This window comes from Meleagris gallopavo, chromosome 9 (genome assembly GCF_905368555.1).
Source record: "Meleagris gallopavo chromosome 9, MGAL_WU_HG_1.1, whole genome shotgun sequence".
NCBI classification, from domain to species: Eukaryota; Metazoa; Chordata; class Aves; order Galliformes; family Phasianidae; genus Meleagris; species Meleagris gallopavo.
This window is the reverse complement of record NC_139412.1, coordinates 11,320,750-11,340,376: the sequence shown is the minus strand read 5'-3', so window position 1 is coordinate 11,340,376 and position 19,627 is coordinate 11,320,750. Positions and strand designations below refer to the sequence as shown.

The following is a 19,627-nucleotide window of genomic DNA, read 5'->3' as shown; positions in this document are numbered from 1 at the left end:
GACTTTCCCACTGCGACACCCCCAGGGCTGGCTGCTGTCAGAGAGGGGGTGCATCCCTCTGGGCTGGGTTTGCTCTCTGGGCAGCTGAGTGACCCTGCTGCTGAGTGCCCTGAGCCTCTTGGAGCCACCCATGGCTTCCCACCTGTCTTCCTTGGGTGCAAGTGTTGTTCTCTGTGGTGCAAACCCAGACCCTGCCCTCCTGTGAGAGCTGCCCCTCAGCTGGTGGAAATGAAGTCATGAGAACAGGTCTCTGTGACCCTGGGGATGATTCTGTATGGCCGGGAGCGTGATGGTGGTGGCGTGTCCCTTGGTCCCTGCCAAGCACGTGGGACAGGAGCTGGCTCCTAGTGTGCTTTCCTGCAACTGGTGAGCAGCACAAGGTGCTAAGGGAGCTCATCACAATGGCTGTATTGCTAAAACAGGAGAGAATGGGGCCTGACGGGGGAGTCCCGTCGTAGGATTTGAGGATGGCTGTGGTGATTCAAAGGGTCACGCTGGTTGCAAGTCTTGCAGAGCTGATGCTGGAGGATCACTTGGGCCTGCTGCAACACTGGGTGAGGTCAGGACCCAATGTAGAAGTGGTTGTGAAGAGAGAACAGAGAAAACACAGCCTGTCTACTGCCATGACTGCATGCCCTGGCAGCTAACAGGGCCAATCGTGCCCTGGGGTGTACAGAGCCAGCACTGCCACCAGGCGAGGGAAGGGATTGTTCCACTTTGCTCTGCACTGGTGTGTCCTCACCTCGAGGTTTGGGTGCCACAAGATAAGAAGCATATAAAACTATCAGAGAGCATCTAAAGGAGGGCTACAGAGATGAGGAAGGGCCTGGAGGGCATGGTGTGTGAGGGTCCCTGGATCTGTTGGGTCCAGAGCAGAGGAGCTGAGCAGAGCCTTTATAGCAGCTGCAGCTCTCACAGGGAGTGGAGGGCAGCGCTGAGCTCTGCTCTCTGTGACAGCAATAGGGCCTGAGGGAACAGCATGGAGCTGTGTCAGGGGAGGGGCAGGGGGTCAGGGAATGGGTCTACCCCAGAAGACAATGGGCATGGAACATCCTCAGGGCAGTGGGCACGGCCAGAGTTCAAGGAACATCTGGACATCACTGTCAAACTCCAAATTGGGCTTGGATATTGGGTGGTTCTGTGTGGAGCGAGGGGTTGGACTCAATGGTCGCTGTGGGTCCACTCCAACTTCGGGATACTCTTTGATTGCCTCCCTTTCCACTAGTCGGTCTTGTGAGGAGCAGGGATGTGCTTTCCTGTTCTTCAGTGACCCAGTGCCCTGCACAGCATGCTTGGATCCAGGGTGATGGGTGCTTAGAGGGGACTGGAGTTGTTGTGTTGGGATCAACTAGAGCTCACAGCCTCCAGGACCAGCCTGCAGGTCTGCACATCTGGTGGTCTCTGTGCCTGGCAGGTGTCTGCAGGGCTGCAGGGAACTGAGCTGGTGTCTGCAAAGAGGGTAGGCTCATCCCCATGTCCTCGCAAGGAGACCTGTCGGGTTGGTGGTGGGCTCATCTTAACTCACCCACTACCACTACAGTTTAATTTTGCTGCATCTTCCAGATGCACAGACTCCCTGGTGGTGAGGTGTGGGACAAAGCAGCTTGGCTGAATTTTGAGCTGTGGGAGCACAGTGGCTTTGTGCACGTGGCACAAAGGGCGATTGTTCCACCGGGACGCTGCGCTCGGCGGGCAGCTGCAGGAGGGGATGCAGCCAGGGGTGCTGCAGGTGTGCTGCTGTCTTCCCTCCCGCTGTTTCCCGGAATGAGGGAGGTTGCAAATCAGCCAGGAAAACGTGTTTGCTTGTCTCTGACCACTAAAAAGGTGGGTAGGGGAGGGAGGGAGTGAGCAGGGGACTCCGACTCGTAATAAATGCAACGGATTTCCCTTTATCACTCTTCCTGAATGGCTGTGGGAGGCACACGTAGGTTGGAATTACTCACGAAAGTTTAGGGCAGCTCATTTTTGACCGGTGCATCATCCACTACCAAGTTTCCTCTCTCAAACCTGTTTGGTCAGCTACCTACGCTACTTTGTTCCCTGGTCCAGTGAGCTCCTTTATCTAACCCATCCACTGCAAATAATCGCACTTACACCGTCTTGTTAGCTGAGCCCCTTGATTAGAATATTTGCTTTCCTCGTGCTCCATTGGTGAATTAGGTGAGTCACAGGGTACTGTTGGTGTTTGGGGATTGGATAACCAGTGTTTACAATTCAGATGTTCTCAGAACTTGAGCTGACATGAAAACTCTCAAAAAAACCCCATGGGCTGTTTCCCACATCAAAGAGGCTCAGCCCCTTCCAAGCTTAGATTGAAACTCAAACAAAGATTCTTTCATTAAGTTCAGAAATGCTTGGAGAATTCTTTGAAAATTATTTTTTAATTTTTTTTTAATGTGATGAGAGACCTTCGAATTTCCACCAAGGACAGGATTTGCAAGTATTCAGATGTGTTTAATGACCTTGCTCCTTGTAGTATTTCCAGTACTAGCAGGAGAATGGCAAGAGATCGGTCTCATTAGAGCCAGGTCAGATCGTCCAACCTCCAAAAACACGGCTACTTCTTTCTTGTAGGAGTGTAGTCGGTTGTCCATCCGCTGTCACCCCTGTCGTATCTGAGGCGATTTGTTTCACAAAGATGCAGATGCCTGCCCAGCCCTTCATCCTTGCCTGTACATCAGTTTTTTTGCTAGCATCAGTTTTTTTGCTCCCTCCAAAGGGAGGGGTAGGTTAATGCTTTCACTGAAAACCCCTGCAAAGAGTGCAAGGTTTGATGGTGTTCGCTAATAGCATGGAAATGACTCAAATCTGTTAAACGAAATGGAAAAGTTCAGTCACTCCTTTCTGACTGCTCAATCTGTTGTTACTTTAGAACAGAATGTTTCATTGTGAGCATCTTTGGTGTTTGGTATTTTGGTGCCTCTGCATCGTCCTTTAGGGAGAACTTGATCATTAGCTTGACTGGCTGTTTGACGTCATCTCCGGGATATCACCTCATGTTTTCCAGGGCCTGGCAAGCCCCATTCTATGAAATGCTCCTGCTGGATCTTCTCCAGGGCTCAGCACCCTTCTCCATGTGACCTGTCAGCCTGTGCCCTGATTAGTCTCCATTAATTAGAGCAATTGGCTATTCATTTCTATGTGTGGAAAATGTGGAAGGAGAGGGTTTATGCTGAGGGAAGGAAGCTGGAGGACACTCTCTGAGGATTGCTGCTTGAGGATCCTGCTGGCAGCATGGATGCCAGGAAATGTACAGGGCAGCGTGCACACCAGAAAGGACTGCACTAAGTGTCCTCCCAGTCCGCAGTGGTGATACTGGCAGTGTTTACTTGGCCTTGTAACACGCTAGGTGCTGTGCAAGCCCAGAAAAAAGTTGGCCCAAAGACCTACTCACTCAAATACAATGTTTCTACATGCCTTAGGGTTTGTTTTGTTTTGCTAACTGGTTTGGCGAGGAAGTTGAAAGCTGCAGAGATGGTGGGATTTCTGTCTGCACATGAAACCTGACCTTGCTTCTCCCAGACGTGCACGGGGTATTGGGTCTGCTTTGCTCATTGTACGAGGAAGAACAAGCTTTTTGGCCTGTCTTATCACTTGCTGATTGCCAGGAGGACTTCACAAGCCTCAGCAAGCAGCAGATGACTCACTCTGCCTTTGTCAGACCTTGCCCTGGGAATGTGCATCTTTTCTTCTGATTGGAAGAGGCTGGGTGATGAGTATGAGCTTTCTGATGGTTTGAGTGAGGTGGAATGAATCCCACCCATAATCTGGCTGGAAGAAGCTCCCTGTGAGCTCTTACAGCCTCTCCCATCATTGGTTCAGGACTTGCTGGAGAGCTCAAGAACCAGCCTAGTGCCCACTGGCCATGCAGTAGCTAGAAATGGGTGGATGAATTTGTCTGTGGGCAACATATGAGAACATATGAGAGCTTACATCTACTCAGATTTGGAGGAGAGGAAGTGCTGGAACAGAGGCTGCAACCAGGATGGAGAAATGGTGCTGCAGGTGGGCCAGCTTCTAGCTGAAGAGAGCAGCAGGGGCTGTGTGGCTCTTGGAGGTCAACTTTTGGTTGTAAGCCTTAATTGAGGGAACATTTGAACTGCATGTTTTGCCTGGGACTGATCTTCCAGGATTTGAAATAGCATTGTATCATTGATCTTTCCAGAAAAGCATCCATACCAAAGTCCATCCAGTGCAGCCTCCAGTAATGTGTGCCCACTTAGGTTGATGGAAAACCTCCAGTTGGCTTTGATGGGCTTGGCCCCAGCCTCTGCTGAGCAACAGCACTTTGGAAAGAGAAAACTGCATACAAAGGCATGACTCACTTATCAAGAAGATGTCCTCATGTCATCCCCTCCCATGAAGACACAATTTCAGAGGGCTTTCCTTCTGCCAGGGCAGAGTAGGGAGCAATGGGTGAGGAGAAAGCTGTCCCTCTTTCCTGCCCACTCTCAGGCTCCATGCAGGCAATTGTTTTGTGCTTGGTAGGTCTGGGAAAGGGAAAATCAGTGTGGGGTTACTCTACGATTGACGTGAGACCTCTCATCCCAACCTAGATCTGTCTAAGGCTAGGTGGACCAGGTAGCTGTGGTGTTCAGTAAGGCCTAGAGATGGTGCAGCAGGACCAGAGCTTCCTCTAAGGTCTATCGTAGATATTTTTTACTTCATTTAAGCCATTGTTTTTGGAAAGATTTCTGCTTGTGTTCTCAAAGCCCCCTGAAGCTCCAAACTGGCCCTCTTCTGGGTACTTGACCTTGGAGCTAGATGACGGTGTTCTGCTTTCTCTGGCCTTTGGGATCACTGACTGTGGTGGCATGGTCTCTGTGATAAATAACCAAGGTAGACTGCCTTTCAGCGAGTCCTTATCAGTCGTTGGAGGAAAGGAATAGCAAACAGAGTCAGCAAGCCTGCTGGAAACACTGCAGCCTATTGGCTCAGCCAGAGGCCATCTGGCCACATCTGCCTCAATGGCAAATCTTGGGCTTAAGAAAATCCCTCAGTTCCAAGAGGTGATAATTAACTCAGGTAGTTCAACTGCAAGGGCAGAACAGTGCTCAGGAATAACCCTCCAAGGCAGCATGGCTCAGCTCCAGCTCCAAAATCTGGGAAAAGGGTGCATCCCTCATCTTGCTCTCAGTGGTGCTCTTGCAAATGGAAAGGTGTGAAAATTTCAAAATTGGAAGCTGGTGGGGCAGATCACCTCTGGCAGCCATCTCCATGGGCTCCAGAAAGGGCTTGCACAGAGACTTCAGCTTAGATGCTCGCTTTCCAGGTGGCCCAAGCTCGTGAAGATGGATCTTGCCCCATTGCACCTAATGCTGAATGCTCTAGGGGCAGTGCTACCTCTAGGAGTTGCTCCTCACCTCTTTGGGATGGAGCAATCAGAGGAGCCCACCTGTGACACCCACCTACCTAAGACCAGGGTTTGGCTTTGCTGCCTGCAGTCGTGCTGGGCTGTTTGCAGCAGCTAGGTATTAGCCCCTGTGAACTTGAAAGGAAGAATCCTGGGGCTTTCTCTACTAATCCTGTTTTGCAGAGAGTTCCAGAAGACTTGAGGAACAAACAGAAAATAACGTTGATCGAGGTCAATATCAAAACCAAATGATCATAGAAACAAATATTTACCCAAGTCAATATTTAACTAGGAAGACAATAAATGCTGATATTGAACCAAATCTGTATATAAATACGGTCTATTTATAACGTGTACCTTTAAAGGGGCACTGCCAGGTACTTGCCATGGCTTTTGATTGATGATTATCCTCCCCATTGTTTGCCGATTCCCTTGGAGGCTGGAGTTTCATGCAGGTGCAGGCAGGAGAAACAGACTGCACTACGTAATCCCATGGCCTGGCCATCATTGCCCTTGTCCCATGAATGCTTGGGGAGGTTCCTCCCCCCGAGCTGGGGAGTGGGCAATGGGTTCAGGGTCCTTGCTTTGCAGAGCAGGAGGGGGCTGAGGCCAAAAGGGCTGGAAGACACCGAAAAACGAAGAACCTCTTTGCTTCTTCCTCCTCCCCTTCCCTCCCCCAAAGCTGCTTTCTCTGCCAACTTCATGAGCTCGTTGCCTGTTTAGCAAACATTGATTTCTCTCCTTGTTCCTCTGTGGTGACTACATTTGATGTTTCTATGGCGGTTTGTTATTTATCAACTTCAGATTAGAAAGCGTTTAATCATGGGAAAGACATGTCCCGCCTCCTGCCTGGTCAGCTGTGCCTCGCACCTTTTTAGCGATGCTCCTGGTTAATTGCTGGCAAAATGGCCTGATTGGCTCAAGCTCCCATTTTTGTGCATCCTGCCAAGAAATGTTTGTCTGGGGCTCTGCGTTTGTTGATCAGTGTCCTGATAACTACTCAGCCTGCCTCGGATGGGATTGAGATGAGGGATGGGGGCTGCCAAGGCAGGAGACTCCTGCAGGGTTTTTGTAAGTCGGGATTTTGGCAGAGTGGGAGGAATTGGGTCTGTGTCTGCTGGCCACAGGAGCGTCCATTTGAGAGAGAGAAGAAGAGTGGGGAGTCCTTTCCCTCTGCCTGCATGGGTTTTTGTTTTCTTTCTGCTGGCAGTTGAAAAGACCCTCCTATATGGTCAGAAATAGATACTGTGACTTTGAGGGGAAAATGCAGAAATTCAGCATTTCTATTGCACTGAAAACTATTCCCTTCCTGGCCAAACTGAAAATCCCAGTTTGGAGGAAAGGCCTCTGAAGCATGGAGGTTTTGTTGATGTCTGCTTTGGCTGTGTTTCCCCTTGGCTCGGTTTTTGCTGGAGCCATTGTCAGTGCAGTCAGTGAAGCCTGGGGCATGCCCATCTCCTGACCCTGTGTCTCATCCTCATCTTCAACAATGCCATTACGGATGCTTATAAGGGAAACTGGATCACTGAGCCCTCCAAAGAGTCGCTGGGCCTTCATCTGGAAGGCCCTTTGTAGTCTTTCTCCATAGAGCCAGAGTGGGATGGCTCTTGCAGTATTGAGGTGCACTGAGCGCTGTGGCTGTGTGATTGGCTTAGTTCTCAGAGAGGCAAGAAAATAGTTAATTTTCTGCCTGTGCCTGTCAGATGGGGAGGGGGGAACAGGCCTGAGCATTTCTGGTCATTCCTGCCTCATGTGAGCTACCACAGAGTCCTCAGCTGCCCTCCCAGGAGCTTGGCTGAACTGTGCATGTGGTATTGAAGCTGTTTCTTGCAGGTGATGGGATGCAAATCCCCCAAAACCATCATAACTCTATCCCACAGGCTTCACCATGAAGCATCTGTTCATGCTTCTGGTCAGCCAATGGGACCAGCAGCCTTCCAGGGGTGGCAGATCTTATGTCCCCAGCTCTTTTGGCACCTGTCCTATCAAGGCCACGTGGTTTTGTGGTTTGTCATCAACCTGTAAGAAACATCTTCCATTTGGATGCAGCTCTGAGAATATGTACACCTCACAGGTGGGAAAACGTAGTTGAGTTGGTTTTACTGGTTTGCTTTGAGAGTGAAGCCTAGTCTGGTTTCCATCCCTTGCTGCTCTGACTGTCCAGCTTATTAAGCATGTGAATAATCCTATGGTGAGGAGATGAGGCTTCATCACAATCCTGGAGAAACCTCGTGGTTAGGGTGAATGCCAGTGGAGGAGAAGCATGGCACACTGAGAGGTGGCAGCAGCTGCAGGAGAAGGGTGTGGAGTGAAAGTGGGCTGTAGGCTGTTGTTGATCCTGCACACACAATGTCAGGGCCCTCTCCACCCCTTGGCAAGGATTAAGACATAAAAAAGAGTGTGATTGCATGAGCTGGGAACCGGGTTTGCCCCTCCTCCCCTTGCCTGTGATTCCGAAGAGGAAAGCAAGCCAAAAAAGCATTGCTGTTGGTGAACAGAGGGAGGGCAGTATCATGGCTGTGTTCCCACCTCCAGGCTGGAGGAAAATGGAGGTTCTCCCAGCTACTCAGGATGGCTCCCCAGCTCTGGGTAACCTCTGAAGAGAACCACTGGTGAAACCCCAATGGAAATAGGGTACTAGAGAGAACAGTTTAGGGGGCAGGTTTTTACTCATTGTCCCTGCAGCCCTGCTTGTTCCTCCATCAGCCTCTGAAATGCATGTCCTTGGGGTGCTGGCTGGGGCTGCAAGGGTGGAATATACAGAGGTGCGGGAGGTGGGCTGGCTTCAGGAGGACCTTTCCACTAACACAGCCCTGTCTATTCCACAGCTGCACCCCATGAGGATGGAACAGCGGATGCCGCTCACTCTCGAGGTGAAGAGCTTTCCTTCTTCCTCTCTCTGCTTGTTTCTGCCCCTGTTTGTAAGAGGTACCTGTAAGAGATCCCCCCATCCCAGGGCAGGCCATCCAGCAACCTATTCAGAAAAAGGTGGTAAGGACGTGGTGACATCTCCCTACTCCTTCCTTCCTTGAGGTCCTGCCACTAGCAGGGGTGCATTCCCCCTGCCTATGGTGTCTCTGTCCACGCTAGCCATCTGGGTGACAGTGAGGCTATGTCCTCCATTGTGAAAAGTGGTGTAAGCAGCATCTAGAAGGAGACACCTGCATTTGGGATTCTTGAGTTGGATCCCACCCAGGCATGACAGGAAGGCATCCCTGCATGTAGTCATCCCAGCTCTTGTGTCAGCTGTGAAGGGTGGTTTGGGGGTAAAGTGTTAGGTGGGAGGTGCTTAGGTGAATGGTTTGGTGTTAAGTATTTGCTCAGTGCCCAGCAAGCAAGGTGCTGCCTAGTGTTGCTAGGTTTTCCTGGGCCACAAACAAATCAAGTGGCTCTTCTGAGGATACCTCTGGGGTCCTGCAAATTCTAGAGCATCACTGGCATCACTGTGATGCTTTAAGTTCCAGTAGGGTGGGACCTCCACCCCTGCAGTGATTCTGCAGCCAAGGACAGGGCTGAAAGTCTTCCCTGTCCCATCAAAGACGATTGCTTTGCTCTTCTGAGAAGTTGTGCCCTAGCACCCCTTTTCCCCTGGGGCTGCCTAGAATCAGAAGTGGATTTATGAGGCTCCATGGAGTGGGACCAAGCAAAGCTTGATCTGCAGGTAGAGATGAGGAGAGAGGGATGGGAGACACTGGGCAGGGGAAGGCAGTGACAGCAGTTGGACAGATGGATGGTCTCTTAGTGACAGTGCAGCCTGGGGTCCAAACTTAGAGCCCTTTCTCCACCGAATATACCTGCCTGGCCACCCGCTGCATAAGAACCTATTTGAGTGTGGAGGGGAGACCTTTCCTGGGAACTGAAGGTGAGAAACTCAAATACCAGAGATAAGGGAAGGGTAGAAGTAAAAGGCATCCAGCGCCTTCCCCCTATTTCACTCCCCCAGCAAGTGGGGCCGTTTCATCGCTCAGGTATGCGCGGCATCTGGAGCCTCCGGTCCCACCCAGGGGTCCAGTTTGGTGCCAGGGTGGGCACACAAGCAGCACTCAGGGCTCAGCTCCTTGTGTGGCGTGGCTCTCCCATACTGGGTGGTGTGGGGGGAGCAGAGAAGGGGCCAGGATTTTGGAACAGTGCCCAAGGATGGGTCCTCTGCTCTGAGCTTTCACTCATGCAGAAGAGGATATATTGGTGGCATGTACTTGTGTTTGGGTGGAAGCCAGCTTAGTCGTGCATTGCCAGTGTGACTTGCAGAGGTGCAAAGGCTCTTTGAATTCTCTGGAAGCACAGGTGATGTGCTGGAAAGGGCGAGGAAAGTACCTTGGATCCTGTCCAGCTTTGATAAAAGCAATGAACTTACAGCAGAGATGACTTTGGCCTGGTGGCATAGTTCACAGCGGCACAGCCCTCAGCTCAAGCATAATGGGTGTGGGATGGGAGCAGCCTGCACTCCTCAAGTGCACTGTAGGCTCTGCCAGGGAAGCCCTGCAGTTTTGCCAGCTCCTCTACATATCAATGAGTCTATGAGGGCTTTGCCATCAGCTTGACACAGGGATAACCACATAATTAAAGGCTGTAGCTTTATAGAAGAGCATTAGTGCTTGTGTATTTAACCACAAAGAGCAGAAAGTTGAGTCATCAAATGCCAGGGGATGAGTTTCCTAGCGGGTTGCTCCATCAGGTTGCTGAATTATTGGGCCTGGATCCAGTGGGATGCTGCATCAGGCATGAACTCTGAGAAGCAGTGGCTGAGCTATAGGTTCTGTTATCCTGGCAATTCAGGGCTGCACAACTCAACCAGAGGTTGGCCAAGGGCTGAGTCATTTTACCAAGACAAAGCAGCAACAGTATGCCTGGCAGTTTCCATTTTAGGCTCACAGTCCATGAAATTTGTGCCAACATCTCTTAGGTTTCTAATGCTGTAGCCAAAATTACTCTCGATTAATTGTCTCAATTAATTTTCTCAATATTGTCCACCCTAGAGTAAAATGAGGACATCTCAGGTTGCTGAGTTTAAAGCAGGCCAGAGTCAAGATGTCTAGGGTGAGCTACTCCAAACACATCCAGGCTGACTTGGGCAGAGCTCCACGTTTTATCCCACATCTAATGCTGTCATTTGTAGGACCAAAGAACTGTGCTAAATCACAGAATCACAGAATAGTAGGGGTTGGAAGGGACCTCTGGAGATCATCTAGTTCAGCCACGCTGCTAAAGCAAGTTACTCAGAATAGGTTATATAGGAAAGTGTCCAGGCAAGTTTTGAATATCTCCAGTCTCATCATTATCAAGATGAACTTCTTTCATGACAGCATCCTTGGCCTTGCTCAGCCTTTGGTACCACTGCAGGTAGGTAGGAGGGAAGTGGGACAGAGGACAGGGTGACATCATCTCTGGGAGTCAGAGAGTGAAGCTGATCGCTGCAACACCTGATACCTGGGCTTGTAGCTCTCCTGGTTCCCCTCTAGTACACGTTGAACATTGAACTCCTATAAAGCCTGCTCTTCACAAATTCTGTTCCCTGTATTTTTCACCCCAGGGACGATCTGAAATGGATAAGTACCTCTCCAACCAGATGCCACCCGTCCCCATGATACCAGACAAGAAATACCGCCGGGAGAGTGCCTCAGTGGTAGATGAGTTCTTCTCAACAGAGAAACCCACTTCCACGCCTTACAGTGTGAACATCAATGTGATCCTGCCCGACACCACGCACTTACGCACTGGACTTTACCGATCCCCCAAACCCATGACGCCATTCGCGCAGATCAAGACAGAGCCTGGCACCAGCTTCTCCCAGCCCTGCTCTTCCACATCAGGCTCCACGCAGACCCTGCCTGACTTCACCAGTGTCTTTAGCATGCCCCAGTCAGTGGCAGTCAACAACATCTTCATCAAGCAGGAGATGCCTTCTGATATCTCGCTATCCAGCAGTTCACAGCAAGCGCAGTTTTACCAGATGCCTCTTGGCAATGGCAATGCTGATCTTACCAACCTGACACCCTCCTCAAACAGCACCACAGCCATCAACAGCCTTAGTGGTGTCACCATGTCCACAGGTAACGCCATGTCCAGTGTGCTTCACAGACATGTCCAGGCTGGAGGGCAAGTTAAGCAGTACTCACATGTCTCCCAAGGACAGGAAAACTTCAACATCTCAGGGCAGTTCTATTCTGTGCCAGGGGTGAACCTGCCACCTTCACCCCCCAACTCGCAGCCTGGCAGCCCAGAAAATCAACCAGAGCTCATCAACACCATCTCTCCCCCACCATCCTATGAAGCTACTTTTGGACTGAAGCTGGTCCAGTCATCCCAGGTCCCTCCAGTCCCCAGCAGCCTTGGGACCCTCTGCCAAGGGCACACTGTCATGCAGACCCTCAAATATAACAGACGCAACAACCCTGAGCTGGAGAAAAGGAGGATCCACCATTGTGATTATCCAGGTATTTCCACTGTTTTGTCTTGGTTTTGGGATCCCTTATTGGCACAGGGAGAGTGCGGGCTGCTTGGAGATTGACCAAGAACCAAGAGAAAAGAGTCATACCCATCAGTGACTTCAGGTTCTGCATCTAGGTGATTCTATGATTCTGACATTTTGTTGAAAGCTGCCACCATGTTTTTGCAATTAGCAGCGTGTGCTGAATTGTCTGCCTCCTGCTCACAGCTGTGGGAGATAGGACAGAGGAGGTGTGGATGGACCATGGGTCTGGGATGGAGGCTGCTCCTCTGCTTCAGTCAGGATTGGTCAGAGTCATGTCTTTCAGGACACATTACCAAGGTGCAGCTCCCCTACAAGCCAGACTGGCTGCTCCAGGAGTACGGGAGAGAAAGAATGGGGAATCCTCAACCCTGACCTCTTCTTTAGCAAAAAGGGACAAGCAGGGTCCTTCTGGTGAAGAAAGATCATTTTGTTTCCCAGTCTCATACCCTAGGCACTAGCTCACCTAATTTCTGCTTAGAGCTTGGCCTGTTTCAGTCTTGTTTCCATCAAGGCAAAAGTGCAAATGGAGAGGAGCTGAAATGCAGAGGTTGGCCTTTGCTTTCTGAAGCACCTGTTGCAAACAAATACTGTGACAGGGACTTCCACAGCCTGTGCCACGGCAAAAAAAAAAAAAAAAAAGAAAAAAAAAAAGGCATTCCCTCTATTGAGTGTTAAGCCTTTTGCCAGATGTTAACTTTTCTTGGAAGCTGAAAAGGGATAGAGGAAGGGCAAGGTGACGTCCAGGTGGGCTTTCTTCTGCACAAACTAGCTGTTTGCCCTCCTGCTTGGCTAATGGGGTTGTGGGCTGCAGGGAACCTGGGATAGCCCATCACAATAAATAAAAGGAACTGCCAGAACTGAAAGTGTTGATCAGTCATTTTGGTTTTCATTGTTAGCAGCTTTGCCACTGGGAGGGTATGATGGCTTTCATGCGTCCTTGCTGATGAGGAGCTGGTAGACCCACCCAGAAGTTACTAGCTTCTCCTTTAACTGAATGAGCGCTCTCTCTTTTAGAGACATCTTTTTCTGAAAAACCAAAAAGTTTTAGCTAAACTGGGCTCCGTGGGGTGTGCTCAGCCTCTGTGTCCTCTCTCTGCTGGAAAGCTGTGACTGAGCACAGGCGTGTGTCTTCAACAAAGGGGAGCAGAGGTTGGGAACTGTAATGCCCCCGAGTTTTTATGGGCAGTGGTGCTCAAGGATCTGGGCTGCTGAGAGTTCTGTTGGCATCTGAAAGGTTTGGAAAATGAAGGTCTAACCCAAAACTGCTTAAAGACTGTTGGTGGGAAAAGGTATACAGTGCATTGCTGGGGGTCTTCAGTGAAATCTTCCTAAGAGCTCAGGCTTTTTTTTGACTCCATCTCACTTGGAATGTTGACTGCTCTTAATGTCTGCAAAGTCCAGTGGGGAGGGATGCTACTCTGGGCTCTCCAGGATGACAAACAGTATCTGCAGGTGTGGTGTTAGATTGGTGGCAATGCCAGCATTGGGAAAATAAACTGTACTTTGCAAGTGAATGGGGAAGTAGCACAAGGCTTTATTAGATGATGTGGAAACATGGGAAGAAAAAATATGACCATGTTGATTAGAAGGGTAATAAAAATTCAAATTTATATTTTAATATTCATGTCAAAACTAAATGAAGCAGCGCTATAAAGGCAACATGAGGAACTTCTTCAGACCAGGTGAAAGGAAGAATGGGCAGTCATTCATTGGGCGATGTTTGTTGTTGAAACTTTTTTGCCAAAATCACAGTGTTTCTGCTGAGAGCCTTTCTCTGATTAAACTTGCTGGTGCTAATCTGAAAAACGTCCCACTTTGTGCCTCTTGGGAACCGGCCTCATCATGCCTGCTAAGTCTGTTGCAGAGCCCACTTTCCCTCCCACTTTACCATAGTGGTACCAGTGGCCTCTGGAGCCCAGCAAGACAAGCAGCAGCTGGCAGCTTGTGGTGGTGAATCTGATATTTCCATCCTGCCTGGAAGGCCAGGGAAGTTCTGAAAGCTGAGGTCTGGCTTTATCCCCTGTTGTTCCCAGCACAGTGCCTATGAGTGTCACGGTTGTGTAGCAAGAGATGGAGAGTTGTCAGTGTTTGTCTGTGCTGGAGAACAAGCAATGTCTTTAGATATTGCTGAAGCAGAATGGAGATGTCCAGGCTTATTTGCATGCTGCTACTCAGTGTGCTTTTCAAGGCCCACTCTGTCCCTGATCCCAAACATGAATGTTCTAGGTTTGTTCCAACAAGAGCCCCTTTTTCACTGGGAAGTTGTCTTTGCTGTTTTCACAGGTTGCACAAAAGTGTATACCAAGAGCTCCCACCTGAAGGCACACCAAAGGACTCACACAGGTAAGAGCACCAAATGCTGCCAGCAAACTGCCAGCCCTGAGCTGGGGTGGCTGTCAGGACAGCCTATTGATGCTAATGGTAACAAAAGCCCAATGGTTGCGCTGGTTTCTGAAAACTTTATGCAGCTTGTTGCCTTCTGGAGGGATAGTCTAGGACGCAGGAAACTCCTAGGAGGTTCTCCCAGTGGGCTGGGAGAAGGAGGTGTCCCCTGTCCTCTGTCACGTGTGGCTTGAAGGATCCTCCTTCCAGATCTCACAAATCCTGGCCAGCTCAGATCCTGCCTAGCCAACAGAAAAATTGCCTATTGGCACGTGGTACGTATCTTTGACCTCTGAAGAGGTGTCCATGGCTCCCAAGCTGGATTTTCTGGGCTCATAGTGAGCTCATCTCTTCTGTGAGACTGCTTGCTGCCTGGTGGCTGTCCTCTGGCTGTAGGGTGAGGGTGCTGAGGTAAGGTAAGGGCTGGTGTCCCTGTGCTCCCACCACAGCCAGCTGGCCTGCAGCAGACCCAGCTCACTTGTGCATTCAAGCACAGGTCTCCTCATTAAGGTATTTATTATACCTGAAACTTTATCAGATCACCAGGTAGTCCAGGAACCATCAGTGCCCTCATAAATCTCTTTTATAGGAGGGCTGATCTTTACTGAAAGCAATTAAGCTGGCCCAGAGTTCACTTTTCTTTTTTATGAACAACGAACAAAACCCATCCTGAGGCTGGGAATCAGCTCTTGTACTTGGCTCAGTTCCTTTTCCACCTTATCAGCCCTTCCCACAAGCTGGCCAGAAGACTTTCTTTGTGCATGAGGTTCAGTATTTCTGGGCAGGGAGCAACACGGAAGGGGTGGCAGAGACATGCAGGAAGGACATTGTCCCAGCACTGATAAACCTTGGTCACAACGGTGATCTGCACTTGGGGCCACATGAGGGGTCTGGCTCTAGAATTAAATCTCTCTTTTTCCTCTCCTTCTTGGAGCGCCACTTAGGGATGCAGCTTATATGAGACACACGTTGTCCCTACAAACCACGCTATAAAGATGTATCCAGGCAAACTTGGGTGGTTTTTGAACCCAATAAAGTGCAGTCATTTTTCCGTGTTTCCCAGTAACAAGGCAGGAAACCAAGATTGGTTGCCATCTTCCAGCTCACCTGCTGCAGGAGGAAGGGCAGGGGGCCCAGGAAGTGACCTGAGCCACTAGGAGAGCTGCCAGTGGTGGCAAAAAAAATGGGAACCCAAAGTTGAAGGCTACATGCAGGCAAGCTCGGGATGTCTGTGTTTGGTTTTTGAGGTCTGTTCTTTCTGCCAGGAGGGGTTAAGACCGTGGGAGCACACCATTACTCAGGTCTTTTCTTGCAGTTTGTCCGTTGCCATGGGCTGGGCTGTATTCATCTCCTGGAGACACCATTCATTTCCTGGGTGCCATTGTGAGATTAAATATATAACCAATCCGCTCCCCGCCCCCCCAGGGCTGGGAATGCCAGCTTGGGCCCTTTGTTTGAGCTTGCCCTGCCGTGCTGTCCTGGGAGATGGAGCCAGCTCACGGGACAATGGAAAGCATTTTCCCTCCATTCTGGAGCTCAACCTGGTATTGTTTGAAGCTATAGGGCCTTGGTGGGGTTGACCCAGCCAGGTCACCTGCCTGGGACAATGTTTGTGGTTGCACGGTGCAAATCTCGCTTTCACATGCCGGCATGATTGCTGACAGACCCCTGCACCTGCCCTCAAGTATGACTGCAACTGCTGCCTTTACCCGCCATCACAAAACACACCGTGTGGAGCTTTTTGGGGAGCGGGATGTCATCTTAGTGCCCCATCTCCTCCAGATCCACCTCTGTGCATTCAACCCTAGAGTATGTGGTCTGGTGTGTGCTGGAGGCTGCTGCTTTTGCTACGGCCGTGTGTTTTCTGTTTCCCAGCCAAATCCACAGCCCGTCTGGCAGCAGGGCTGGGGGAGGAACAGGCCGTTTGCTGGTGAGCGTGCCGGAGCACTGTGCACATGCCCATGCATGCACGCTGCGTGCGTGCGTGCCTTCATGCCGCGATGGTGCGCTCAGCAATTGGCCGATGAAACAGTAAATATTTGAGGTCGGGAAAGTCAGCACATTCCCTGAACTCTGCCTGCTTGTTCAGGCTGTTAAGAGTGAGGGCTAATATTTGAGAGCACCACACCCAAGCAGGGAGAGGGCTGCAGCCAGGGTTCAGTGCGGTGGCCAGGAACTGCTGGCGGGCACGGGCTTCTCCAACCCGGTTCCCAGCTGGCAGGGGGTTGCACAACGCCATTGATTTCGGTTGGGGAATAGGTGTGTGTGTGGGGAGGAGGCATTATGTCATGCCTGATGATCCCAGGAAAACTCAACGTCCAGCTACTGCAGGGCTGGGAAAAATGGGTGGTGGCTTCCAAGATGCAAGGCTCTGAGGAGCCTTTCTTTCTCATGGTGCACCCCTTATCCCACATTAACAGCAAAAATAAAAAAGTTTGGCTTTTTAGTCAAAAAGAAAAAGAGCTCTGGAAGATTTGTACACAGATATCCAACGGGCTTGAGGTACTGACCTCCCATGGCAGTGACCTTTATTAGTGCAGATCATCACAGTGGTCCTGAAGTGGGGCAGCCCCAAGTGCCTTTTAGCCGTACAGGAGCAGGAGACGGGCGCAGGGCAAGCTGAGCAGGCAGGTGGCCGTGCTGTTCTCTGCGTTCTGATGATGACCTGTGGCTCTTCCCTGCAGGTGAAAAGCCCTACAAGTGCACCTGGGATGGCTGTGACTGGCGCTTTGCCCGCTCCGACGAGCTGACCCGGCACTACCGCAAGCACACAGGTGCCAAGCCCTTCAAGTGCCTGGCCTGTGGCCGGTGCTTCTCCCGCTCTGACCACCTGGCACTGCACATGAAGCGGCACCAGAACTAGGGACCACCTCCATTGCTATGTCTCCAAGGGCAGCTGGGACTCTTCTTCGAGGGGACCTGTCCTCCACTTGTACATAGGAACAACCCCGTGCTGTGGTCAACTGGCAGGACAGAAGGTGAATCCCACCCCCACCTGGTTTTAAAACAGATACCATTAAAAAAGAATGATAATTACAGACTGATCTTGCCACAAAGCTCCTTGTAGCACCAGGGCGATGGGTCTTGGGTGGCAAGGTCTTTCTTCCAGCAAACCTGCTATTTATTTGTCTCTTGGAACCAGCTCTCCTTGGTGTCTTGAGCTCTTGAGGATGTTTTGCCCCTTTCAAGGTTGTGCCTTTGGGGAGTCAAAGGATGGCTGGGAAGGCTGGTGGACCAGGGTGTCCCACTAGTTGTGAAATCCTCTTGGACTGCCCCATTTCATGGCCATGACTGGCACTGGTGACATGGAGAATTGCGGCCCATGGCTGCTTGGGTTGACAGCCCCGGTCTCTATGGGGGCATAGAAGAAAGTATGAAATACTCACAGAAGGGACAGTGCAGAAGCTGTATCCTGTCGAACCCAGGGCATTTGCCCTGCTTGGATAGATTTTCTGGTTATGTCCGTTGCATTTCTGCTTCCAAGATGAAATGTGATTCCAGATGAATCTGAGAGGACCAGAGTAGGTCCCAAAGCCACTCTGGGGACAGCAAGGAACTCACTGTGAGCTCTGGCTTCCCAGAACATGCCTTTCTCCAAAGGGCAGGCTTTGCTTATGCCTTGACCACATGCATGAGGAACCAGACATCACTCATCACGCTGGCTCTGTGCTGTTGCTGTTTCACCACCTTTAGACAAAAGAAAGGGGAAGAAGAACCAAAGAAGCATCTTTAAAACAAATTCCGATAAATCCTGCTGTTCAGAATGTGATCATGTTACCTACCTCACTGGTTTCCTGCCCCAAGCTCTGCAAGGTGCCTCCCCCCACTTCCTCAAGTGCCATGACGCATAGGGCACGTTGGCTCTCCTTCAAAGCCTACCAGAGCTTAGGTGTGGGCAGAACAAGGCCACACCAGCTCAACCGGCAGCTGTGGAGGTAATAAATAAATCAGGAACAAATAATGGGCCTGGTGCGTTCAACAGAATATTGATTTCCCCCCACCCCAGCTTCTCTTTAATTCATCCTTGAACAAAATTAAGGAACGTGTGGATGGATGCATCTCCTCACTGGGAACTGAACTGCAGCATCTTCAGGCCCATAAATGATCTTTTGCTAACTGCAGCCATGGCCACCAAGCTCTGGTCATGGTCACGTCCTCATGTCCTTACTTTAGCTCTTCCGTCATGACTTGGTGGGGAGCAGTGGGTGCGGGGGCCAATGGACTTATCCACATTTCATCCTGTTGGCTGTGGGGTCTCTGTGTGTGTTGAGGTCTGGTGTGTACAAGCGGTAGAAGCCAACATACTGGGGCAGGTGCTGTTGGTTTCTCCTCCTGCTTCCTTTTGGAGACCCTCAGGACAGGATCAGAGCAAAATGGGCTGAACCTCCTAAACATGTGAGTTAAACTACAGGACACTGGATTGACCAGCTCACTGCATGTGCTATGGGGCTGGTGGTGGGCTCACCCCTCACCCGTCACTCTCCTAGAGGGACTTCATTGCTCCCCCGTTTTATTTTGGGGACAGAAACCTCCAGCTGCCCCCATTTCTATCTCCTGGGGCCCAAAACCCACATGCTGACAAACAAGAAATGCTGATCCAGGCAACAGGCAGCTTTAAATCTTAGGGGAATTTGAAATAATTTACCTGATTATCTCTCTTTTTTTTTTTTTTTTTTTCACTACAGAAAAAAATGCATCTGCTCATCCTCACATAGATACACATCTATATTTTTGTTGCATTTGAGATTATTTTGATGGGGGACTGAGGAAGATGTGCCATAATGAATAGCCCATTCCAGTCCATCTTTGCACCTCTAGTCTATATGCAAAATGTTGCCATGCAGATGTCCTACTAGTGCAAAGGCAACACTGAAAGAATCCCCAGCGAAACCAGAGTGCCTCTCAGCTTTTATTACTTTATTTCTGTCTCCATCTGTGTGTTCAGTGGCTGAAGGCAGTTTTGCCTGTGAGCCCCAGAAGCAGCTCGGGCAGGAGGGGAGGGATGCTGAAGGAGCAAAGCCAACAGCAGGGGAGAGATAGGGAACTGAGCTGGAGGAAGGTCTCTCTGTACCCTGTCCCTTCCCAGGGCAGACAGGAGACACTGGGTAAGGTCTGGGAGCCTGGGGGGCTCTTCCTGCAAGGTTTCCTGTGCTTTGTGCAGAACAAACCCAGCTTTGGCAGCCTGTATCATAGCAGCAGAACGGCTGTAAATAGGAAAGCACTGCATTGCTTGGCATGTCTGTGCGGGCTGAACATGATCGTTCACTGCCCAGAATGAGCATAGCGAGAAAAAGTAATTGAACCTGGAAAACTTGGGTGGAAGGTTTATTTTTTTTTTCTGGTGATGCTTTTTGTTTGTTACACAGCCCCTACAACTATTAATCTATCTAATATTTTGTAATAAAATTTTATCTCATGGA

General features: G+C 50.3%; 1 protein-coding gene across 2 annotated transcripts in view; it reads left to right on the top strand.

Annotated features, from left to right (window-relative positions):
- LOC100547584 (Krueppel-like factor 5) overlaps window positions 1-19,627 on the top strand; it is a 21,532-nt gene extending 1,905 nt beyond the window's left edge. The window contains exons 1-5 of one of the 2 annotated variants that reach the window (XM_085230730.1): window positions 7,802-7,987; window positions 8,182-8,226; window positions 10,884-11,787; window positions 14,109-14,168; window positions 16,892-19,627. In XM_085230730.1, the coding sequence (XP_085086856.1) occupies window positions 8,191-8,226; window positions 10,884-11,787; window positions 14,109-14,168; window positions 16,892-17,070 (1,179 nt within the window). In that variant the 5' untranslated portion in view covers window positions 7,802-7,987; window positions 8,182-8,190 and the 3' untranslated portion in view covers window positions 17,071-19,627. Of the gene's footprint in view, window positions 1-7,801; window positions 7,988-8,181; window positions 8,227-10,883; window positions 11,788-14,108; window positions 14,169-16,891 lie in introns of those variants that run through there. The other variant, XM_085230729.1, reaches the window with a different exon arrangement.